Below are 24,820 nucleotides of genomic sequence, written 5' to 3'. Positions count from 1 at the left end.
ATCATGGTAAGTGCTTGACATTCTCCCTTCGGAGTACATGCTAATCGGTATTAAAGTTAATCGATGCCTGCCATTGGATGTGCACCATTTACAGTCACTTTCAGTAACATTCTCATCAGATTGCTTTCATCAGTAAGTTCACATCCATGTGGTGAGTATAGCCAGTGTGGCAGGTATATGAGATTTCCTGTTATGCAGAGTCATGCGTATCTGACTTAGTTATGGACAATATACTTGTATACAGTCTGGTATGGTTGAATGGCTTTGATGTGTTTTTTTCACCTGTATTTGGTGCAGTCCCAAGTTTGAATCTACTTCAGCACAATTTCTTTTATTGCCAAAATTGACTTTTCTGCAAAGGCCTTGCAATTTCTGAGTATACAATTAGATAGGCTCAACATCTTCTATAAAATGTCTTTTAAAATACAACTTCATTGGCATGATGATCAATATACTTATTTACATAGAAAGCTTGGAAAGAATCTAGAGAGTACAAGTAGTGGAAGTTAAGAGGCATAGGCCTTGGTCCGAAGACTGGAAGAAGATGTGCCCCATGGACCAAAGAATCAAGATGAATTATGCTAATCCATGGGCACTGATTCCTCCCCTGATAATCTGGCTTGACAACCCACATTCCTGTTGTCACATCAGGGCGTTGTCCATGTTTCTTGAACCAGTGCACCAGTGCACAAGGATATTCGGTACCATCATGAATAAAAGAAAAGAACAAAAGAATACGAACCACACTCATTCCCTGCAATCCAGCCTGATCCTCATTCTCCACCACTAAAGTGCAATCTTGGCGGACATGTCCATACCATGATGGCATTGAGTGAATTCGCTCATGATGCATACCACGAATACCAGACATATCACTCGGAGCATAAAAGCATGCAACTGCTGAATGATATACATAGATGTTGGAAGTGATAAACGAGCATGTGTCGATATCGATAGCATCTGCAGGAGTATCATACAGCTGCTCATAAAGAAAGCGGCAAGTTAGCTCTAGCAATAGTGGCTGCTAGATGTATTGTGCAAGTGCATCAATATCTCTCAGATAACCACACTCTAAAGCAAGAGTCAGCCTCAGAGATACATTAGCAGATGAGAAAACATGAACCTCGTGTTTGCACCTGATAGACACATGCCAAGAGGTGCTCATCATCAACAGGGCCACTGTCTTCATCTCCAGTCTCGAATGGATCTGGTGGAGGTGTATGAGTCGGAGGGATTAGACCATTGTGGACCAGCTCCAAACACAAAGCATTGAGCTTGTCCAGCCATTGATTAGTGAGTAGCATTTGACTCAGAGCATTATAATGATTTGAATGTCGCCATGGCTTTTTGACTGCAGTGATGTGATGTGATTCAGTTATCGAAGAGCAAAGGCCATTAGGGATGCCAAATTCTATGATATGCTGCATGTAATGAATCATGGCATGCTGTCATGGAAGGTTGAAATCATTGCAAACACCTGTAGTAATGAAAATCTTGCAACATCGGTGGAAGTGCAGGCCATGCTGTAGAATTTGGTCAAATTACAATGCTGCTTAGCAGTGGAGCAAATTGCAAAATCAATGCAGATTGCCAATGCAGCTGTTTGAGGCAAAAGAGCAGCTCATATGAAAACACAGCCACCCCACAAATGGGTGGTTTGAGCACTGGCTCGGACAGCACTGAAATTCCTGCCCTCCCGCTCATTGCCTGGGTCTGAAAAAAATCGTACGGGCCTATAAAATAATATTTGATATACTGGTACCCCTTCTGCACCCACCCGTGGCTCATTTTGGCTGGATTTGTACACGCATGCTTGGATGTACTTACTGTGGGAATATATCATGCCCATTTTGGTAGGCTGGCAATTTTTGAAAGCAGGCAGAATTTTGGAGATAGTAGACAGTATATTGCCCTTGATTTTATTGTAGCATGTGTATGAAATTTACATATGCTTACTGTACCTTCTTGTAGCCCTGTAGCACACAGATAACAAGTGAGAAAGTAATATTTCAATGATTCTGGAGTTTGCCAGACCACTGTGAATTTGGGTGCATAGTGCGATAACTTGTAATTATACTGCCATGCAACTCCCCTGGCCCTCTAAACTACACTGAGTAGTGTCTATTAGTTCATTTTCACTTCATAAATAAATTATCTGTCCACAATTTCCATCTCATAGATCATTACATGTAAATGATGATGAAAAATGCATGTTTACCACTTTTTGAGGGCTATATAAAACAGTACACATTCAAATTAGAGTGAATTTCAGAGAAAACCATGTTAGAAACTCATTTAGATTATTATTGGCTTCAAAATGTACCTATGCCAGCACTAATGAGTTTTGGTCAGACAAACGTACATGAAATGAGAACACGGCATAATAGTATATTGCTTCACTCAAGCAACAATGTCAATAATAAGGTTTACTCTAACAGATTGCCATGGATCGGATGCATTGGTTGGATAGTACGATGTATATCCTTGCTTATTAAGTGCATCTGAGTTGGTGTGATGGTACAGGGAATGGCATACAACAGGTATATGCTAGCAAGTGTTTAAAAGTGGGGTTAATATACAATTTAATGCATATTAACCACTGTTTGAGGCATTAAAATATAAAACAAAATCACTAAAAGCACTTCTCACTGTCATAAGAATGTATTCCGATGATTTCCGGGGCTTCGGAGTGCCAGAGTCGAGGAGGGGATGCATCCCGAGCATGCATTCTGCTCGCTCGATCACCCCAGACTGTAAATCTGCATAGTGATCGAGTGGCTGTGGGGCTTCTTTTCTGCCCACATTGTGTCATCTCTACGCTCATGTAGCCCGTAAATAATGCTGTATTTGTGAAGCAAGATATGTTTTATTTATTTTCATTGCTTATTACTTTCTTTTAGGTCTTTTCAGCGCATCCAGTGGCCCCAAGAGCCCCAGATAGCATCCATCCTGCTGCCCACCACCCCCCACATAAGCCCTCGAATGAGGCAGTACTATTCAACCTCCCAGGCAATGGCCATGGAGGTCACTACACTCAATGACAATGATGCTGCCAACCCACACCCTGCCATGACCCCAATGTGACCCCCATCCCTATGCTGACCGACCCATGATCCCCCATAGCGACATCGGTGCCAATCGCCATCACCCACAACTTCCGCATGCTACAATATAGTGGAATCCATCCGGGGATCTCATATCGGCCACCATCTCACCGTGGGAGGTGCTACACAATGCACAACCAACAACGAGAACAACGACACTGAGCAGGACGGCGAGGACGATGACAGTGGTGGAGGGATTTTTCCTCTGATGCAGGGCCATGGCAGCATCTTGGGGAGGGCTCATGCAGAGGGAGAACAGATGCAGAAAAGGTAGGAGGGCAGGAGAGGACGAGCAGGATGGTGGGACAAGGTTGGGATCCTGACACTGAACAATGATGACAATATCCATGCCCTTTTGGGTGTCAATGGAGGACCCAAGGGCACAACGAATGAGCCCACAAGCATACCCATATGACGATTCACCCGCCCACCGCCGCCCACCCTGCTGAAATCCAACATCGGCCTCCCCCGCTCCACCCACGCACCCCAGCCACCCCAGAGTTGTACATCCCCCATTATTTGGGTGGGGGAACATGACCCTGCTATGCGCTACTGCCCCCAATGCTCTCGTCGCTGGGCGTCACTACCTCATCCCCATCCCCGCTCCTTTCACTGTATAACTACCCCTACAACATAGCCACCACCACCCAGACCTCTCCACCCCCCTTTTCAATGTTGGGGAATTTAACGGCAAGGTCCTTTTTCACCTCGGACATCGCCATCTCCATGAAAAAGGGCACCGATGCCTCCCTGCCCCATTTCCCCATCCCACGGACGTCCTGTCGTGTCTGACCGCCTGGAAACCGTCCATTTAGATGTACAGGGATGCAATGCTGCTGTTGATGATATGCATGATGCCCGCCGTCGATGCCCACACCTGCTGTGCCCAGCGTATGGGTACCTAATTTTTTTATTTCTGGAATATTGAGCTAGGAGCCCTATGTATACTACCCAATTTTCTGTGTATATGTGGCTTAGTGGTGTAGTGGTTAATTGACCTGTTCTTGACAATGTTTGATGTGTATAGTGTGTGTTCAATTCTCTCTTGGTGTAAGGTTTTTCTCAGATGTGCACGATTGGCCCCCCAAAATAAAAGGTTATCCAAACCTGCATTGACGGATCCAGCCAATATTGGCTGCGTGACGTTGGGCTGTTAGGTGATATATGTATATATATGTTTTTCCTGCCCAGTCCGCTTTTTTATGCACCTACACAGTGAGCACAGGGGTGGAAATTTGAGCTGCACCTGATCCTGGCACTCAAAATGAGCCAGTTAGCTGAAATAGGATGTGGCAGTGTATGACCAAGCATGTGCATGCCAGCCATATGTAGCCTAGTAGGTGCCTTTGCCAATAAGCATTGAATATGCAATCCACTCAATTGCTGATTAGCATAGCCAAAGGCCTTTCCTTGCAGCATGAGGTGGGAAGCGATCAACAGCCTCTGAGATTGAGAGAAGTGTGCTCTCATCAATATCAGATTGCTGAACAAGATAGCAGAAGTCCAAAAAGGCAGCAAACATGCAAACAATATTGTTGTCCATGTAGTCTGCTATTGCTGCAAGATAGACCTATCAAGGTGTATGAGCAAGGCTATTCTAGTTCCGTAAAAATATTCACTAAGCCATACCTTCATTAATGCCTTTGAGTCGTCGCCAGTCCATTGCTTGAAGTGCTGACCATGAGGGAATCACTGTAAACCAGGAAATGGCAGAGTTGTGGCAATGCTATCAATGATATCATTAGTCAAAGCTGTAATTAAAAGGTAATATTGTACTCTACCATTGGTCAATATCATCCATAATTTCTTTTGCTCGCACTGCACCAACTGTTATCTCGAGATACTCTCCAACCCATTCTACAAGATGATCTTTAAATGATCCTTTGATGATCTGGTGAAGCAGATCTGAGGTAAGCATCTCATAGATATCTGCTCAGGGAAATTCTAAAGTAAATGGCTATGTGAGAGCATGAGAACTGTACTTATCACCCCAAGAACTGAATGCTTACCCAGATTTCATCATCAATATACCATAATTGTCCCATAACAAGGTGCTGTTATCATAGAATTCTTGTTGTAGCATTTCTGCATGTTCATGAGAGTGCAAGCCAGCTGGCATGTTCAGATCTGAAGCTAAGGCAGTACACCTGGGCAGAGTTAGACTTGTTTGTTGGATACAAAGATGACCTTACTTTACACACCAGCCTGACACGACTCCAGCAAGGAGCACCTGCTCAGGATAGTCAGCAATATAAGCTGCCAAATCATAGATAGTCCTCCAAAAATGACCATCAGGGCAATGCTGAACCACTGGAGTTGTCATTCCTGGCTTGAGAGAATGGAGAATAGCGGCTAGTGATGCATGATAGAGCTTGCACTTGAAGTTGCAAAAGTCAACATCATTGTCGTATTTGCAATCTGCTTGTGGATGGTTAGTATAAGAATATGGCATCTGATAGTGATGGTTTACATTTTGGTATAGCCAAGAACGCAAAAGGCATGACAGCATTTCAATGGCCATGATGAGCATGATTAAAAATGTTGCTGATAAAGATATAGGCTGGATGATACTCAACATTCCCAGTTGCGACTGACACTGTTGTCTTGTCGCTGCCAAGAATGATAGGTACTAGCATGGCACCATATGTGGAGGGATCAGTCTCATATATTTGAGTCTATATGCATCTTCATGAGCAACATCAGTGTAAATGATACCAATTTAACATACTGTGTGTCGCCATGCAAAGTTTCCAGACATGAATTCACTCCAATGCCACTGCCTATCTGGTCCCAGATGAACATATGGAGTGGTCTTGAACTCTTGGGCAAAGTCAGGATTTGCCAGCATGTTTGCAATAACCATAGCTGGATCATGATATCACACCTGATATGACTGTCGCTGCCAATCTGGTGCAGATGCAGGCAAATGCTATTACAGTTTTACCCCTATTTTTCTTATCTTATCTTATCCTTATCTCTCAGAACCCCGGACCTACCTATCTTATCTCCCGGACCCATGATATTCTGCCGGCACACTCCTTACCCGGTTACCCGGCTGCCATCACCCCAGTTCACGCTGCCGCCCCCAGATGACCAGCGACCCGCATGCGCCATCACACTTCTCTTGATGGCATCATGCTTCTTAGTAGTTGGACGAGAGTCGACCGCCAGTCGAGGGCGGTCTACGGGATGCAGCCCATTCAGACGGAGTCCCACGCAGATGCAGGTGATATGCACTCTTTACTCTCATTCGTCGGGAGTACACTTCTTTTAGTGTCCTCTCTCCTCATTCGTTGAACGACACACTTCTCGCTGCATGCACCCTTGTAGACACTATTCTTAGCACGAGTCTAACCTGTATTTAAGCTAGCCTACGCTGTGGCCTTAGACCACAGCTTTGGCTAAGGTTATATACTCCTAACTCTTACAAGCTCCTTGCTTTCGCTATAAGTGACGCCTAACTTCTTGCAATCTACCAACGCCTCTCTAACACTGAATCACCGAACGCGAGTGACAGGATAGAGACCAGCTTTGGCGAAGGTTCGAGTTAGTGCTTAACAAATGCAGATCTGGAGGACAGACAAAGCACTTCCATGGTGTGCTACCCAGTGCAATCTCATCAATCGTACTGTACATCTCTTCATGATTCCTGAAAGGCCCTGATGTGTCACTGCCCAGCATCGAGAGATTCCAAAGCTCTATGAGGTGATTAATATCTCTCCCCAACATCTCAACCTTCTGAAACAGAAAGTCAGCAACCTGGAATTGAACTTCATTGTCAAAGGAGGACCATGGATTCTCACTCCGTGATGGCAGTGGGGGAGGTGGGGAATTTGGTGGCAAATCCTGGCCATCTGCATTGCAAGGAATACCTAGAGAAGGAACATGAGCCCCATGTTTCTTCATGAGGGTGGCTAGACACTTATACCATTTAAATAAGGATGGAACTTCTTTGAGCCCTGCATAGTGTTTCTGCTAGACTCAGGATCTTCATGGTGGGCAAGGTCATCATCATCATGTTCCAAAAGGAATGAGTGATCAATTTGTGGAGAGCAATGACCCGAATCAGCTGGAGGAGTCATTGATATCATGGTAGGGGTCTGCATGGAGAAATGATGGCTGGGATCCTGCCTGTGGATCACAATGTGCTGCGTACACCCTTGTTGCAAGATAAAGGTCTTTCCACACTGGTATGGACAAGTAATACAGTCAGTAACATGTCTGGATACTTTGCAAGGCATAATGGTAAGAGGCAGAGTGGTAATTTGAAATGCAAGGCAGCTTACCCAACCAGGCAAAAAAAATCAACCAAGTTCCACTCTCCTAAGCTAAAACTCCTTGTGACATTCCCGTCATCTTCACTCTGCTATGACAATGCTGGAACATTCCACAACCCATGCATGCCAGGTTGTGATACCTCCTGAACTACAGAGATGCACTCATGAACAGATATGAGAACAGAAGGAGGCGAAGGAGAGGCTGGCAAAAGAAAAGAAGGACAAAGCAGCTGCAGAAAAAGCAGAGAAGCAGCAGGAGAGAAAGGTATCACAAGCAAGAGTTGCTGCCTTTGAGGACAAGGAAGCATCTGCAGTGAAGAGTCATCATTCTCTATGCCCTGATCTCGAGATAACAGACTTACCAAACCCACCCTGACACAGTAGCCGCTACGTGATCCCTGCTGAGAGTAAAGAATCAGTCCTGCCATCCACTCTCAGCACAAACATGCTGGGTGCTCCTCAATCTTCAATGGCAAGTCCACCACCCGGAATAGGCATGAGCTTGGACAGTGCAGAGGATGCTGATGCTGTGGAGGATCCCTATGATGCGGTTGAACTGCCACCAGTTGCACCACCAGACACCAATTCAGAGGGTCTCATGGATGTTGATGCTGAAGACCATAGTGAAGGCCATTCAGAACCTGGTTTAGCTGTGGAAGATGACACTGATGATGACAGTGACAAGGCCTACCAACCCTCATCCGACTTGGAGGATAGCAGTACCCACAATCTCACAGAGGCTGATGCAGCTGAACTCACAGCATTCCATGAGTGGAAGAGGGTGCAAATGATTGATCAGAAGAAGACTATAGCTCGACACAAGCAAGCACTAAAGGCGGAGAAGGCTAAAGTATGTGATTTATTAGTAACCTTCTACTTGGCTAAAGGATTGCTTACAGTGAGCTAAGCATATTGCAAGGGAGTCAATCAATGCAGTACACAAAGTCCCTCCCACTGTCATTGGAGTGTCAAAGGGAAGGATTGCTGCTAAGCATAAAGAAACTAGCTCTTTAGATGATAGGTAAGTCCTCGCTGCATACACGATAAATAAATTGGCTCACTGCATAGCCTTCTCACAGAGTCGAGCCTCAAAAGTGTAGTAAAGGGAGCACTGTCGGAGGATTGGCCAAGAATTGGGAGGCAGTATATATGCAGCCTGGTGCCTTGGCATCTACTACTTTCATGGATGGTGCTGCTGAGACCCAGTTCAACCAAGGTGGAGTCTTAGAAAAAGAGGAAGCACACAAAGCCACATTGGCAGCCAGGGCAGCGAAAGGTGGCCATAAGAGTGAAATCAAGGTTCGATTTCATCTATCAGAGAGTACAGCTGCTAATGGCTTCTCCAGAAAGAGCATGAAGTTGTTCTACAACCTGCAGCAGTGGCTGAAATCAACAAGAAGGAGCATGAGAAGAAACCAGCAAAAGCATGGACTCAGTGGACTAATAAGGACTTACCTCTCTCCTCTCATCATCTCCAGACCTGGCAGCAAAAGGTCATCCCTCACATCATCGACTGGAGCACAACCCTTAGTGACTCATTTGCCTCGAACAATCATCCTGAGTTCAAGAATGTGGTTGCCCAAGAATGGATCCGATTCTTCGAGAACCTACAAGAAACTGTGCAGTATGAAGGAAAAACCATCAAGCGAGTAGATCATCCACCCATCTATCATGTGGTAGGTCATTCTTGTCCTCTGATCAAGCTATTTACACATTCCTACATCTAGGCAATGTCTGCTATGCAAACCTATAGGAGAAAAATTGGGAAGTATGCCATGGCTTGCATGGATAACCTTTGGCTTCAGGAAGACATGAAGCAGTACAATACAGTTGAGAGTTGATCTGACTGGGTTCAAGACATGCTGGCTTCATTCTGGTTTTTATATGAGTCTCCTGATAAGACAGTAATGTGAACGTTCAGTTGTGCCATCTTACAAGCAGCTGAGATGAGGTACAGGAAAACCATGGAGTGTTCCATGGATGGCTTGTGATTGATGTATTCATGTTTCATGTGAATATGGTATTCACAGTGTTGGCACTCTAACAGTGGGAGGCTTGCAGTAGGAATAATACCTAATTGTTAGCTACAAGAGCTCCTAATGAGCTCCTTATATACTATGAAAAGTATCTAGAATATTCTACCTAAAGTACTAAATATATCTAAGTATTGTGACAAATGAGTAAGCTGAAGCTTCGGGAATCTTCTAGTATGAGCTTGAAGTTGCAAATCCCAACACACAGCAACTTCACAGCAGAATGGAGGGAACTACGGAGATCTGGCTGGAGCTATGGCATTGACTTGTGCAGCGGTGAGTCCTCCTATCATCTCACAATGTTGGCTTCCTATATCCCAGTGCATATAGGTCAGACATGCACTTATGCTATGGTGAAATGGTTTCAACTCTCTTACTACAAACAGTGCAAGTACAAGCAGTAATGGATGACGAGGTGCGAAGAACACACCCGACAGCTTCAAGGACAATCCTTGGGGGGAAAGAGGCATGATCTTTCTATTATCCTCGCACCTCTGCTCTCATGGCAGAAAAATGGGATGACATCTTTTGCCGTGCTGAGGTCATTATCAAGAAAAAGGGCTTAGCAACAGCTGTGCAGTTAGAGCAAGCAACGGGAGGTGCAAGCAGCGACAATGGAACCAAGCCGCTGTCCCCTGATGATATTGAACTGTCAGACTAAGGTTTGTTGCACCGTTTCTTCAAACCTTTGAACTGCACTAACCTCTTGAACTCTCAGCTAGTATCTCTTCAGTGGTAGTCTCAGAATCGGTGGTATAGGTATTAGGATGACTTGCCACATACTTGTTACAGTCTTGTAGTCTTCTTTTCAAATATAATATCAGAATGTTTGCTACTATCCAAAGCCAGTGTGCATAGTAAGCCAGTGCCAGTGGTGAGGCCATATACAAAAGCAGTGACCATGGGAGCATAGTGCCATGCATTGATAGACACAACATTGGATACATGTATAGCTGTGCATAGTAGGTATAATTAGCTATACATGAGTGTATAAAATTATGCAGGTACTTTATAATGCCATACATGTGCATACTGGTATAACTTGCATGATTGGCATGGTCTCATGCTTACCATACAGATGCTAACTTACTGATGTTCTCAGGGTGATGTGTTGGTGGGTCAGGGCACTAGGCAGGGAGGAAACATCAAAGATTCGGTATATGACGCTGATAGTGGAGCATCATAGTGTTGCCAATGTATTTCTGGACAAGGAGTCTTGGTGCACCCTGAACCAGGTGCTAGACCATGACTGAATGGGTGCATTGAGGTGCATAGACATTGTGGTGAAAGCATGGCAAGGGTCAGAGGAAGTTGCAAAGGATATTGGGAATACAGTTCAAGAGTTGTGTGCTTCCATGATGGCGAGAGATATTATTCATGTCTATGATGAACAGCATATTTTGATGTAGCAGGAATCCAGGTGTTTGATGTGCCGATAATATAAATATGATTGCATGTTATTTATGGTCTCAGACAGTCCTAAAACTCGAAGTGTATCCTGGCTAACTCAAGAATTTTCCTGAGCTGAACAGCATCAGGATAGTATTGTAATGAGAGATTGTAAACATGAAGCTGGATGAGGTTGGAGAGGACAAAGCATGTCCCATGACATGGGAGTAGTAATTGGACAGAGATAATGAAGATTGGATACAGTGCAACACCACATAAAAAAGCTCACATTATCTGCTGTAAGAAGTACTACTAAGAACCACCAACTCAAAACAACAATCTAGGCTTTTTGCACAGAAACCCCCATCAAAGATCATGAGTGGGCCATTGATATATTCAGCTTTCCACTGAATCAAGATGGACATCTGAAATGCTGTGTGCAGCAGCAGCATCCCTTCTCCATGCTGACAGTGGAGTATCAAAGTGTCACCAACGTGTTTCTAGACAAAGAGCCATGGAGTGCCTTGAACCAGGTCCTAGATCATGACTAGATAGGCATATTGACGCATGTAGATGTTGTGATAAAGGTGTGGCAATAGTCAAAGGAAGTTGCAAAGGAAGTTAAAGGATCATGTTGGCCAAATGCATGTTTACGAGTGCAAGACCTAGTCTAGAGTTGTATCTCACCAGTGGTGTTTCTTTAGCTCTGGAGGCTGGCATTGACTGATGTGGAAGAATTGATAGGCAATTTGGGAAAGAAATGATGTCTCTGATTATTGCTGTTTTTATAAATAATGTCAGTCACTATTTTTATTAAAAAATCATTTTGGGCCATGTGAGCAGGTGACATCACTAGGGCATCGACATGACTGCTGTCGCCTTCCCTTCCCTCCTGCCCATCATTTCTCCCTTGCCTGTGATTCTCTCTACCTTTATTTCTCAATATGTCTGTCTCGGGTGATGATGACACGGAATCTTAGGATGATCTTGGATCAGGTAGGCAGACAGAAAGCTGCCCTCTTCATTGAGCTACTATTGGTTCACTATACCATCATCAGACTTGGCATTCAATGATGGCAAGAGAATACAATTCAACCAAGGGGGTAGTAAAAGTTAAGAAAATCATATCAGGTCGATATTATTTTTAAGCCCTCCACCAACCAACTGACCAACCATGTGGGAATAACATACCCATAAAGGATAGATTCTGTGACTAATACAGCTTACATATCACTTGAGATTTTTGGCCATTGTCCTTTTGCACATCTCTACCTTGGTCTCTACATGATATTTTCCCTCGTCATACTTTATCAAATGCTGCAGGACCTGGCTACTCCTAATATTTATCCCTGACAATCAGATACTGAATATATACATCATCTCATGCCTATATGTAGGCAAAGCCAGGAGACAAAACCCGACATAAAAGTGGCAGATGGTTAGAAGAAAATATTTTATGACCAAACCCATCTGACTAATTGCTGTGCTGATAAATGGCAGAACAGAATTCAGTGTATCTCGGGTTCTGGAGCTGCTTTTGGTCATTTGAGATGTAAATTGGGAGTTATCATTGAATATGGGATGCCCATATGCTATTTTGGTCGGTATGGCAAAATTATTTTTAGTGACCTTTTTGGCCAACCAACTGACCAACCAGATGTGCTGGGCTGATGGCCCACAACCCCCTTGGATTCAACATTATTTTCTATCCTCTTGCCAGCACCTCCCATCCCTGGGCAAAGAGGCTGTCTGCACTCAAAGCCAAAAGCAATCTCAGGTGTATTCTATGTGCATGAACATGACTACTTTGCATTAGTTCTTGAAAAGGTGATCAAGTCAATTTGCCAGGATGATGCTACAATGGACTTTCATGTCATTGGTGGACAACTATGTGTGAAAACATTCTTGGCTACCTGGTCAATCAAGCACATGAGCAACAAGGGTATCAGCCTTGACCACTCCGACTCTTACAGTGATATGATTGAGCAGGCCTCAAAGCTGACGCAAAAGCAGGTGGAAGTTATTTTGGAGATAACACAGGTTGAGGTATGTGATTCTGACTTTCTCGCATGTTCAGTTGTTCAACTCTTGCATTAGGATGATAGTAATCGGCATGCGATGGCAGATAATGAGATAGAGCAGGAGCCTTCACATGGAGATGGTCACCCAAAGAAGAGACAGAAAACAGTGAGTTCATTTCTTGTCTCTGATGGATATTCTGATAGTGCATTAGGTGGGCAAGAGGTCACCACATGAGAGATCCAGGCTGAGACTGTGTGCGAGGATGTAGCATGCAAGTCAAAGTATTGCTGGGTTGATGCAAGCTCTGGAAAGCACATTGCATTGATATCTGTGCACTTTGAGACCTGGGCAGCAGCTATTGTACATGATTATGCTTTCCTATGCAATAGGACTATGCTCATTTAGCTAGATTAAGGGTGTTGATGGCGTTGACAAGAACAATCCACCAGACAGCAACATGTTTCACTTATCATGATCTCCAGAGGACCTTGCCTTGCTCAAGCAACAGAATGCAAACCTCCATAAACATACTGCATCTAGCCCCCTATCTGTCAGCATCATATTGCCTGGTCTTGGTGATGTCTTGGGCATTTGTTCAGCTCTGGAACTTGCTCCCACATGGGCTATGCCATTAGCAGAGATATCAACCAACATCTTGGCAGCAAAGATAAGCCTTAATGAGTTCTGTACCTGGTATGCCCTGACTGATGACATTTGCTTTAAATTGATGGTCTTCAAAATCACTGGTCCCCATTTGCTCTGTTTCCTCAGTGATGATCTTTTGACAGAGAAGGTCAAGCTAGATCTGGCAGAGATAGGAGACATTCATGATGCACAGGAGAGGTGGTCATGGGAGTACAATCTTGATGTGGATGTGTGTATTTTATCTTGCTTTGTCTTTGCTTTCAAACCTTGCTCCGAGCTCATCACTGCTTTTATAAATTGCTTTCATGCTCATAATGATTGTTATGCTTCACTGTATTCATACATCATGCCAATATTGTAGCTTCTACTCAACATAGTAACCAGAATTATGAAAGAATCCATATGTCATTTCAGCTGTTATCACTTCACAAGCAAGATACAATTCATAGTACTGGAACTTGGACTGAAAAAATGCGATACCTTGATGCCGTAAATAGGATTTGATAATGAAAAAGGCCTGCTCAATAGGATTGTAATCCAGTGAATATGATGGTAAATATTCAATATGACAGCCTGGAGATAGTCAATTCAACATATCTGACAAAGGACTGATACCACCAACATACCATATGCACAAACAAGTTCTTCAATTTCCTCAGAATGGTGTATGCGAGCATTGTCCATCACTAGAACACTGCAAGGTGCTGGATATTGGTTGGTGTATGGCAACTAGAGAGAGCATCAGGATTCAGTGATCAAGCACTGTGACAGCAGTTACAGTATGCACCACATCATCTCTGAGGTACACAATAAACTTCTCTCAGTCAAACGAACCCTCAACAACCTTTGAAGCAACAATTCCCTCTCCCAATGCCATTGTTGCACACATAGAGAACTGTGTCTTCCGAACAAATGGCTGGCTAACAAGTGCTCTCTGACCTCTGGGTGCCCAGGCAAACAGCCTTGCATATGTTCAGTCGTCCTTCAAAACTTCATCCATGCACAAGAGATACAAGACTGGGTACCAGGAAATTTGTCGAACAAAGCTTGCATGTTTGACAGGGCATCATTCTTTAGCCATTTTCTCGATTCATTTGACACTGAAGCCAGCACATCAGAAATCATTATGGATAGTGGTAAGTGAAGCATGGACAAGGCGATATCATTCAAGTCATTTCTGTCATGAATTCACCCCTATTTTTTGCTTTAGTCATTTGGTTCACATCATTCTTCCTCAATCGTAATCCAACCCTCATCATCACTCCTTAACCCCTATCCAGCTCATTTGTAACCTACTCCACTACCCTTGCATCACATTCTGATCTCCCATCATCACATCACTGTTCCGATCATCAATATTCACTTCTGCATCACTTGATCCCTGGTTCGCAGTGGATGAGTTCAGTCATTCTTACTCAGGCAGAGTCCCAGCCACAAGGGCACCACTCTTCCAGAACCTCGCTCATCTCGCTGGCCACTCACCATTGGATAGTCCTTTCATTGGCAACTCACCATTGGATATATGACACTCATTCTTTATCATGGAATCATAGTAGCATAGTTATTATTACTCTACCATAACTTGTATTTAAGCAGCCTCAGCTGTGGGCCTAAACCTCAGCTTTAGCTAAGGTTATATACTCCCAACTCTTATCTGAACTCCAAGTTCCACAACTATCTAAGTCCTGACATCTTTATGCAGTCTGCATTAGTGTTGCCACAGCTCAGCTAAAAGCTGCTTAGTCATGTAGCTGAACCGGATTAAGCTGAGTCTGAGCCTTTGATTGGCTCAGGCTAATTCTGAGCTCAAGCCCCGTTTGGAGTCGGCTTGAGCTGATGTTGCAACTGCAGCCTATTTACACATGTAATTTTGCAATCTAAAGTGTTTTACATGCATACTGAGATATAGTGAGCGAGCAGACTAAAACTATGTGTCAACACTAATGCTACACGGTGCAATGATATGGAATATAACTTATGGCATAAGAAGCAATGGGATTCTAAACAGGACTTAGTCACGGCACTGTACCTGACAGGCATGCGTGATGAGAAGGCCAAACCCTATACCCAATGCCTTAGGCTCTAACTTACAAGCACGCTCATGGGAGCTAGATAAAACTTTGAAGATTGCAGTGACACTGAGAATACTTAGCACGCTCGCTAACTGTGACGCGTTGTACCTGAAAATCCAGGGAAATCCTTAAGCAAGATAACAGCTATCACCAGCACGAACTTGGGCAATGGGCTTCAGCTGAAGTCCACAAGCCCACATCCCATTGTTCTGAGTCCCATTGTTAGAAGACTCACTTGTTGCCATGTCTACGAGAAGCCTCTGTGAATCCAAGAAAGAAGTCTTGAACGACATATGCCAGGACTGATAGTTCCGTGCACCTAGACCTGTCAGTTGCTAGAGAACAAGCCTGTGGGTGTCAGGAGAGCATCTCTTGGCATGCGTTTAGCGAGCTCACTATAGAAATGAGACTAAAACTGGGAAGTCCGACTTGGATGCTCAGTAAGGCAGTGGTGGCAACGTGCTACACATGTAGGAGTCTGGGTACTGTGCGACGTTTGTAATTCTAATTCCCCTGTAGTATAAGTAGGCTGGTTACAGTAGGTAGAAGCCAAGTTTCGAGCCCCCGAGTTCCTGTGCACGTGTTGAAGGTGGTACTGTAACAAAGGATCAGTTTGTGACTTCGAGCTTTGCATAGAATTAGCGAGCTCACTCAGAGAAATACGAGATACCCTTTTGATAAGACTTTTGAGAACTTAGTCAGAGTGAATACGAATCAGTGACACTGTTTCTGTTCAGTTAAGTGTGATAAGTCTGTTCGGAGAATGTATTGAAGTGGGAATCTGAGATCTGTTCTGTTCTGTTCTGTTTCAGTCTGTTCCGTGTCAGTTCTGTTCGAAGTTCCATTTCTGAATCTGTTTCCAAGCACTTCTGAAGTGTTCTTGAGTCGAGATAACCTGCTGGAGTTAGTTGGAGAACCCCTACATACAGTTGTGTAGCGAGCAGGCTAAGTCAGTGCTTGCCTGTGGTGTTCTTTTAGCGAGCTCACTAAAGTTTCGGCATGTATTGCCTCTGTTACTGTCGGGATTAGTGTTCCTTGTGTATTTTAACTCAAATCTGCCTTGAAGGTTGCATTGTGCCAGTGAACGACCTTCCTGTAAAAGTTCCTAGACTTAGGGATTCATTAGAGAAAGCTTAGCTTTGCTAAGAGCGCTGAGAATAAGAGAAACTCTTTGAGATATTGAAGTATAGTCAGATCGCATTAGAAATAATCGCTCCCCCTAGAACTTACGAGGGTGATTGTAGTTTGTGTAGTTGTGTGAGTGTGTGTGTGGGTTTTTGAGGTTCGCCTTTTAGCCCGCTCACTATTCCACAGGTGCCCACAGCCAGCCTTTTCACTGACTTAGCTGGTTATCGATGACCAAATTGGTCATCAATAACCGACTTTCATTCTTGACTTCCTCCTTCACTTACCATCATTCCCTCAACATCCCTACAACATAGAAACAAATTACCACCAGTTTTCAATCTTGAAGCATGCTTTTGTGGCCATCAACATGCTTTCTTCATCTCTGCTGTGGCAAATCCTAGCCGAAGGCTCAAGCAAGGCCTCAAGGCAGTTTCAGGGTGAAAGATGGTAGAACAAGTGAATATTACAAGGAGGGTGCATTATTTAAGTCTTTATTTGGTCTAACTCTGCTCATTGAAGCCCCCATAGGTACCGGTAGTCGCCTGGTGTCATTGTAATTTACAAATGTTCTGTATACTGGTTAACAGAATATACACCTTCTATTTTGCCACCCTGCATCGCACAAATTCCTTAAATACCTCTCTCAGCAAGCATAGCATGTCCCATTGACCTACCCATCTCCTTTTCTCCCTTTCTATCTACTTGTCTATTTAATGGCACCACCTGGACGTCCTCGCAGAAAAGGACATGGTGCAGATGCTGAACCTACAGTGGTCCCCAATGACACGGGTGCTGATCCTGAGGCTCCTGGACCAACTGAGACCATTACCATACATCCAGGAGGCACATTGAATCCGCGGTTTTTTATACCAGGCTTAGGTATGTATTTCTATCTTCAACGGCTGCCATATGTACTTATATCTGTATGTTAATTAGAACACCATAGTCCAGCTCCAGCCAGCCAGCCTCCAACATCACATGGTACACCTCCAACACCTCCGCCACCTGTAACGCCTGTGCCCCAGCAATCTGCTCACCAACATAGGCATCAGCCTGATCCTGATGATGACAACCCATTTACATCCACCCCTGAATGTAGTTCCAGACATGCTCAACCTCTGCATAATGTGCAGTTCTCTGGTGCCAAAACTTTCAACATTAAAGACTTGTCTGAACCATCAACCCCAGCCACACCTATGCCTGTTTTGCGGCCAGTAGCTGCAACTCCAAAGAGCAACTGAAGGCGCTGACATGCTAAGTGTACGACAGCTGAGATGCCTAATTTACCTGACCTTTGCCCCTTCTACGAAGTGCGTGAAGATCGAGTACACTGCATCTTTTGCTGGTGAGTATTGTTCTTTCTACATGCAAAGTAATACTGACTCTATGCTGGTATACTTAGTGCACAGAAGAAGTCAACGTCATTTGGCCACTCAATAACATCCACAAGCAATTGGCAGCACCACCTCCTTATGAAGCACCTGGGACTCTGGGTAGAGGCATGTGACAGACTCAAGGTAAAGATTACAGCAGACAAAGCTGAGGGTTCTGTCACCGCATATTGGGAGTCAAAGGGACAGGACTCGAAACAGAATTCAAGCTTGCCTAGTGGGTTTGACAAGGTGCCAGGCTTCTCTTTAGAAGCATTCATTGATGCATTGGTTGCTTTTATTGTTAGCAATGACCAGGTAGGCTTTCCTTGCATTAATCAGATTGCAGCGTTAATGATGATCATAGTCTTTCAATGTTGTTGAGTCTCCAGAGCTCTGCTGCATATTCTTGATGCTTCGCGAGGAGCTTACCGATGATGATATTCCCTGCCGAACACAGATTTGGAAGCGAGTTATGGAAATATGGGAGGATCATTTAAAGCAGCTTTCCAAGGAAATGCAGGTGTGTACAATATTGAAGGTTTTGGAAGCCTCTTAGCTCAGATATGTGCAGGGCGCTTTAGGTAAAATCTCCTTCACATGTGACATGTGGTCAAATGCCAACCTTGTGCCCTTCATGGCTGTCATAGCACATTGGATTGAAACCAAGGAGGTCCATCCTCCAAATGGTGGTGATCCGTATTTGACCCTTTCTCTGCAAGCCGATTTGATTGGTTTCCATCATGTACCTGGCCGTCATGATGGAGAACATCTGGCACAAGCATTCCTTTTCATTGTTGATTGACTTCGAATTGTGTCTAAAGTATGTTCGCCAGTGTACAATGATCACTATTCAGTGTTTATATTGTTTGCAGATGGGTTGGATCAGCCTGGATAATGCATCAAACAATGATATGATGATGGCTTTCCTGGAGACGCTACTAATGCAACATGGAATTGAATTTGATGCAATCAAACAGCATATCTGGTATGACAATCATTCCAGTACTTGTTCTGCCTTTCTAACTGTTGTCAGCTGCTTCACCCACATTGTCAACCTGGCTTGCAAGGCTGTTTTGACAGCTATCACATATATTGACTATGCCCATGATGATACCAAGTTTGTTCCACAACCAGGATGACCAACAAATTTTATGGCCACATGCAGATGTGATCCGATTGCTACTGCTCGTTCCATTGTACGGCTTGTGAGTCTTAGATAGACCCATTATAATTCTGGACTGTCTGATGTTTGCTTTTCAGGTTCGTGGCTCATCTATAAGGCATCAAATTTTCTCAGAGATACTTGAATCTCTGCACATTGATAATCTTCAGTTACTGTAAGATGTTGTTACATGCTGGTCATCGACTTTGCTCATGATTGAACGTGTTCTATATCTGCGTCCAGTTAGTTCTCTCCTTACATCATATTTGTATTGCTCTCATCATTGATTAAAGGCAATTGATAGCTTCCTTAGCTCTCAAGACTTTCCTGGATTTCATAAGTATCAATTGAGTAGTGCAGAGTGGGGTGCTCTTTCTGATTTCAAAGATATACTTGCTGTGTGCTTATTTTCATTCAGGAACTTCCCAGCTGACATTGCTTCCCAGGTTCCACATGCATTTCAGCAAATTCTCTCATGTGAAAAGACACCATGCATTTCTGACACCATCCCAGCATTTGAAGCAATGCAATTAACGTGGGAGGAACTACAGAAGGAAATGCCCCATGCTGCCAACATTATTGCGAAGGGCCTCGATAAACTTGCCGAGTATTGTAATCGAGTCAACAATGTTCCGATCTATTCCTTGGCAATATGTATGTCATTCTCTAGCTTTCAATTCTTTGCTCACATCTTAGCAGTCATCCATCCTGCATACAAGCTTCAGTGGTTCTAGAAAAACTTGCCAGAGGAAGTTCTTGAAGTCAAGAATCTATTTATAAATACAGTGCAAGCTTTATGTCATTTATCATTGATCCTTCCTAACTTGTTTTGATAGCTTCAGAAATACCACAATATGCCAGATCTTCACACACCAGTGCCACCAACAACCTCAGATTCAGGAAACCCACTTACTCGTACTAGAAATATCTTACATTTGGACAGGCATGCTAATGCTACCAGTTCAGAACCATGGCACAGCCTTGATGTTGAGGTTGAAAGATATCTCTCGGATCTGATCAGAAGTGATGTATCAATTTTGATGTTCTGGCAGGTAAGCATGCAACGATTCAGCTACTTAGTCTTTAGTATTAATAGGTTATATCAGGAAAATCAGAAGCGTTACCCAATGATCTTTTCATTTACACTAGATGTTCTGCCTATACAAGGCACTGCCATGCCCTCTGAGTGGGTATTCTCCAGTAGGAAAGAGACTGATACTCTGCGGCGGAATCGGCTAGGCGCTGATTCAATGGAAGCACTACAGATGTTGAAATTCTCGGTAAGAAAAGGGTGGGGCTTGAATTTTATGGAGGGAACAGATGAAATGTCAGAGATTCGTGAGCTGGAGTTATTGATCAAGCAGCAGACATCAATTCCAGAGGATATGCAGGCATTTATCAAAGGCCTTGTCTTAGAAAAGGGCAATGATGCATTTTAATTTATCAATTGCCTTATTTATACATTAGTCTGAACTCAAGCTGGCTAAAGCCAAAGTCTAGCCTGAGCTCAGGTAATAATTTTGGCTAAAGCCGACTCGGCTAAGAGCAATTACCAAAGTCAGAATAAGTCTAGCCGAGCCAAGTTTAGCCAAGTCACAGCAACACTGGTCTGCATCACTACCTTTGTTCTGTTTCACTGAAGTGTGAGTGACAGACTAAGGCTCGACCTTGCTTATCCAAGTTGGTGCTTGACAGTTTCTGGTATTCGTCGAGAAAGAGAGCAGGATTTCGCTTGGAATGAGAAATAAGGTAGGCTGCATCTGCCTTTACAAGGCTCCAAGGATGCCATGTCCAAGCACCTTAGCCTTAGCAACATCTCCTGTCCTACAAAAGTGAGTCTGTATACGATAGAGAGTGTGAATATGAAAGCCCACAATTTGCTGAATCTTTGTGTCAGTGTCCTTGCCATGCCATTTGAGATGGAGAGCAGCCATTTTCAAGTCATCACTGATGCATCAGTTGACCATAGCATAGAGGATAAAGGTGGGAACACTGTAGACAAGGGAGAGATGATGGGCAGGAGGGAAGGGAAGGCAATAGTGGTCGCATCGATGCTCTATGCTCTAGTGATATCATCTGCTCACATGGCCCAAAATGATTTTTTAATAAAAATAGCAACTGACATTATTTATGAAAACAGCAATAACAACAATAAATGTTTCTGCATCAACTGGAGTGGCTGCCAGGTATTGTCAGCATGCATATACCTGGGTATCAATGAGTATGAGATGCATAGAAAAGTGAAAGTCTAGCATACTAGACAAAAATGGTCCAAATTTCAGTCACCAAGCTGAGAGGGTATCATATCGTTCCTTCAACCAGCCCCATAATTTCAACCATAAATGCTGGATGTAGCAATAGATGACATAATGAGCTTTGCACAGCAGCAAAGAATACTCTTTAACAATGGACTATAAGGGTGTGGACAAGTGCACATCCTGGTTCTCTGTTCAATGTTGTAGATTATATCTAAGTAAAATAAGGCTTGCTCTTAATGTTCTAAAGAGTTAGTTAGTTTTAGATAATACTCTATCCCTTAAATGTTATTAAAATGTTATAAGAGATCATATATACTCCTTACTTGAATAGAGTGTGTGAGTCTATTGGACATTAAGAGTGAAATTAAGTGATAAGAATTTATTAAATTCTGACCTATACACTTATTTTTTACAACTTCCTTCTATTCAATTGTCAAGACTATAATATAGTGTAATATGATAATATGAATGAATTTATAAAAGTCTCTTTATAAATATGCTTGACAAGATTTGATACTGTCTAAACACTGTGCTACTCCAAGAGAGTTGCCAATAGTCTCAAACATTTGCATTGCTTTCTCCAGCTTGATTATTGCTTCTGAATATTGATTTGTTGTTCGTAAAATATTTCCCAAGCTTTGTAAACATTGTGCTACTCCAAGAGAGTTGCCAATAGTTTCAAACATTTGCATTGCTGTTTCTAACTTAATTGTTGCTTCTGAATATTGATTTGCTATTCGCAAAATATTTCCCAAGCTTTGCAAACACTGTGCTACTCCATCAGAATTACCAATAGTCTCAAACATTTTCATTGCTTTTTCTAGCTTGATTTTTGATTCTGAATATTGATTTGTTATCCCCAAAATATTTCCCAAGTTTTTTAAACACTGTGCTGCTCCAAGAGTGTCTTTAATAGTCTCAAACATTTGCATTGCTTTATCCAGCTTGATTGTCGCTTCTGAATATTGATTCATCATTCCTAAAATATTTCCCAAGCTTTGTAAACATTGTGCTATGCCAAGAGAGTCTCCAATAGTCTCAAACATTTGCATTGCTTTCTCTAGCTTGATTATTGCTTCTGAATATTGATTTGTTATCCACAAAATACTTCCTAAGCTTTGTAAACATTGTGCTACTCCAAGAAAATCACCAATAGTTTCAAACATCTACATTGCTTTCTCCAGCTTAATTTTTGCTTCTGAATATTGATATGTTATTCGCATAATACTTCCTAAGCTTTTTAAACATTGTGCTACTCCCAGAGAGTTGCCAATGGTCTCAAACATTTGCATTGCTTTCTCTAGCTTGATTTTTGATTCTGAATATTGATCTGTCATCTGCAAAATATTTCCCAAGTTTTTTAAACACTGTGCTGCTCCAAGAGTGTCTTCAATGGTCTCAAACATTTGCATTGCTTTTGTCAGCTTAATTGTTGCTTCTGAATATTGACATATCATCTGCAGAATATCTCCCAAGCTTTGTAAACATTGTGCTATGCCAAGAGAGTCTCTAATAGTCTCAAACATTTGCATTGCTTTCTCTAGCTTGATTATTGCTTCTGAATATTGATCTGTCATCCACAAAATATTTCCCAAGCTTTGTAAACATTGTGCTACTCCAAGACAGTCTCCAATTGTTTCAAACATTTGCATTGCTTTCTTTAGCTTAATTTTTGCTTCAGAATATTGATTTGTTATTTGCAAAATATTTCCCAAGCTTTGTAAACATTGTGCTTCCCCAAGAGAGTCTCCAATAGTTTCAAACATTTGCATTGCTTTCTCCAGCTTGATTATTGCTTCTGAATATTGGTCTATCATCTGTAAAATATTTCCCAAACTTTGTAAACACTGTGCTACTCCTAGAGATTTGCCAATAGTCTCAAATATTTGTATTGCTTTCTCTAGCTTGATTTTTGATTCTGTATATTGATTTATCATTTTTAAAATACCTCCCATGCTTTGTAAACACTGTGCTACTCCAAGAGAGTTATCAATTGTCTCAAAGATTTGCATTGCCTCATTTACTTTCTCTAATGCTGCTCGTTGTTGACTAAACATATGTAATCTTTTGCCTAACAATAATGCTGCTAAAGCATACAAATATTGCATATTCTGATTTTTTGCTATAGTTATAACTTTTTTTAATAGTATGTTTGATTTCATATTTATATATTGAAAGTAACAAAAATTATAAATCATTATCAATTCTTTCTCAGAATTACAATTAATCAAAATCTCATTGAATATCCATTCAAAATTGTTTAAATGAGATAAACCAAATTTTGCATTTTCTTGTGAAATTGAAAATTCAAATTGTTTACTCTCATTAAGATAAAAAATGCAAAACTGCTGTTTTATATATATATCTGGCTTCTGAAAATACACTTTCAGATATTCCTGAATTGGTTGTAATATTTTCAATCCTCCTTTGCTATCTTCATATATAATTTTAGATTGTAATAAATTAGATATGATTCCAATTCTTTCTGAAAGATCTGGTAGCATTTTGCTTAATATCTTTCTCCATGAAGGAATACCATCAGGAAGATAGCATATCATACTTAACACCTTGAAAATATTTGGTTTTGAAAACAATGGTGATTGAAGGGTGAGTTTGATTGAAATATTAACACTTGTTAAGCGATGTGATTGAGCCCCTGGTTTTTCTAATAATGAGATTTTTTCCTTATCCCAGCTCTCTAAAAGCACTTCTGGATGAAGAATTTTAGCTTGATAGGCCATTAACATAAGAGCTAATGGCCATCCTTCTAGCTTTTCAACTAGTTTTATGACTGTTTTTATACTATCACTATATCCTGAAATAGCAGTAAATACTTCTAATGATGAAGATTCAGCTAATGATGATAGACCATTATGTGGTAATATCAGCCAGTCAATATTGTCTATAGGAGGAATATTTCCTCTCATAGTAATCATCAGAGTAATATGTGTTATAGTATTCAACTGCTCTAAAACTCTTTGAACACTTTGATTATTACTTTTATCCCAAATAGTCTCAAAACTATCAAAAAGTAGGATCATTGGCTTTGATATAGCATATAGCTGTTTTATAGGATCACTGGTAGTTTGCAACCCCATCAATCTCATTACAGTTTGTATTAATATCCCAATAGTAGGCTCAATGCTGCAAACTTCATCACAAGGAATGAAGTATCTGCATGCTCCATATTTATTTTTTACAGCTACATCATCCAGCAATTTCAATGCTAATGATGTTTTCCCCATACCACCAAATCCCATAATAACAATAGGACGAGGAGAGTCAGAAAGGAGATTATCTGTGCCCTCTTGTACTAAACTATCTCGACCCTTAAATATAAGAGGTGGTGGTGGTGGA

At 42.3% G+C, this 24,820-nt stretch overlaps 8 protein-coding genes across 8 annotated transcripts; 4 read left to right on the top strand and 4 right to left on the bottom strand.

The window, feature by feature from the left end:
* Positions 1 to 418: 418 nt before the first annotated feature.
* Positions 419 to 853, bottom strand: EV420DRAFT_1280535 (uncharacterized protein; the record flags this gene model as incomplete). Its single annotated transcript, XM_060468208.1, has 1 exon — positions 419 to 853. One exon carries the CDS (start codon positions 851 to 853, stop codon positions 419 to 421), a length of 435 nt encoding a protein of 144 aa, XP_060322677.1.
* Positions 854 to 1,232: 379 nt separating this feature from the next.
* EV420DRAFT_1217733 (uncharacterized protein) lies at positions 1,233 to 1,448 on the bottom strand (the record flags this gene model as incomplete). The annotated part of the gene is made up of 1 exon (XM_060466427.1): positions 1,233 to 1,448. A coding segment is annotated over one exon (216 nt), but the record flags the coding sequence as incomplete, so codon positions are not given.
* A 1,211-nt stretch (positions 1,449 to 2,659) lies between these two features.
* On the top strand, positions 2,660 to 4,009 carry EV420DRAFT_1487008 (uncharacterized protein; the record flags this gene model as incomplete). The annotated part of the gene is made up of 5 exons (XM_060470476.1): positions 2,660 to 2,753; positions 2,911 to 3,024; positions 3,176 to 3,374; positions 3,742 to 3,799; positions 3,920 to 4,009. 5 exons carry the CDS (start codon positions 2,660 to 2,662, stop codon positions 4,007 to 4,009), a joined length of 555 nt encoding a protein of 184 aa, XP_060322675.1.
* Positions 4,010 to 4,491: 482 nt separating this feature from the next.
* EV420DRAFT_1487007 (uncharacterized protein) lies at positions 4,492 to 5,967 on the bottom strand (the record flags this gene model as incomplete). Its single annotated transcript, XM_060470475.1, has 7 exons — positions 4,492 to 4,674; positions 4,784 to 4,796; positions 4,886 to 5,033; positions 5,136 to 5,189; positions 5,306 to 5,334; positions 5,700 to 5,779; positions 5,833 to 5,967. The coding sequence occupies 7 exons, from the start codon at positions 5,965 to 5,967 to the stop codon at positions 4,492 to 4,494; spliced, it is 642 nt and encodes a 213-aa protein (XP_060322674.1).
* A 1,859-nt stretch (positions 5,968 to 7,826) lies between these two features.
* Positions 7,827 to 9,222, top strand: EV420DRAFT_1651833 (uncharacterized protein; the record flags this gene model as incomplete). Its single annotated transcript, XM_060478591.1, has 5 exons — positions 7,827 to 8,231; positions 8,290 to 8,402; positions 8,461 to 8,680; positions 8,728 to 9,057; positions 9,109 to 9,222. 5 exons carry the CDS (start codon positions 7,827 to 7,829, stop codon positions 9,220 to 9,222), a joined length of 1,182 nt encoding a protein of 393 aa, XP_060322673.1.
* A 3,441-nt stretch (positions 9,223 to 12,663) lies between these two features.
* On the top strand, positions 12,664 to 14,006 carry EV420DRAFT_1487005 (uncharacterized protein; the record flags this gene model as incomplete). The annotated part of the gene is made up of 5 exons (XM_060470474.1): positions 12,664 to 12,849; positions 12,901 to 12,990; positions 13,328 to 13,518; positions 13,597 to 13,699; positions 13,968 to 14,006. The coding sequence occupies 5 exons, from the start codon at positions 12,664 to 12,666 to the stop codon at positions 14,004 to 14,006; spliced, it is 609 nt and encodes a 202-aa protein (XP_060322672.1).
* Positions 14,007 to 17,383: 3,377 nt separating this feature from the next.
* EV420DRAFT_1487004 (uncharacterized protein) lies at positions 17,384 to 18,690 on the top strand (the record flags this gene model as incomplete). Its single annotated transcript, XM_060470473.1, has 6 exons — positions 17,384 to 17,549; positions 17,607 to 17,765; positions 17,982 to 18,015; positions 18,073 to 18,358; positions 18,408 to 18,563; positions 18,625 to 18,690. 6 exons carry the CDS (start codon positions 17,384 to 17,386, stop codon positions 18,688 to 18,690), a joined length of 867 nt encoding a protein of 288 aa, XP_060322671.1.
* A 3,869-nt stretch (positions 18,691 to 22,559) lies between these two features.
* On the bottom strand, positions 22,560 to 24,816 carry EV420DRAFT_1667295 (uncharacterized protein; the record flags this gene model as incomplete). The annotated part of the gene is made up of 1 exon (XM_060478997.1): positions 22,560 to 24,816. A coding segment is annotated over one exon (2,187 nt), but the record flags the coding sequence as incomplete, so codon positions are not given.
* Between the last annotated feature and the right edge of the window lie 4 nt (positions 24,817 to 24,820).

The sequence above is a fragment of the Desarmillaria tabescens genome (assembly GCF_030435595.1).
Source record: "Desarmillaria tabescens strain CCBAS 213 chromosome Unknown EV420scaffold_106, whole genome shotgun sequence".
In the NCBI taxonomy this organism is placed as follows: domain Eukaryota; kingdom Fungi; phylum Basidiomycota; class Agaricomycetes; order Agaricales; family Physalacriaceae; genus Desarmillaria; species Desarmillaria tabescens.
Note: the sequence above shows the minus strand (reverse complement) of the source record. Positions and strands in the feature narration are given on the sequence as shown.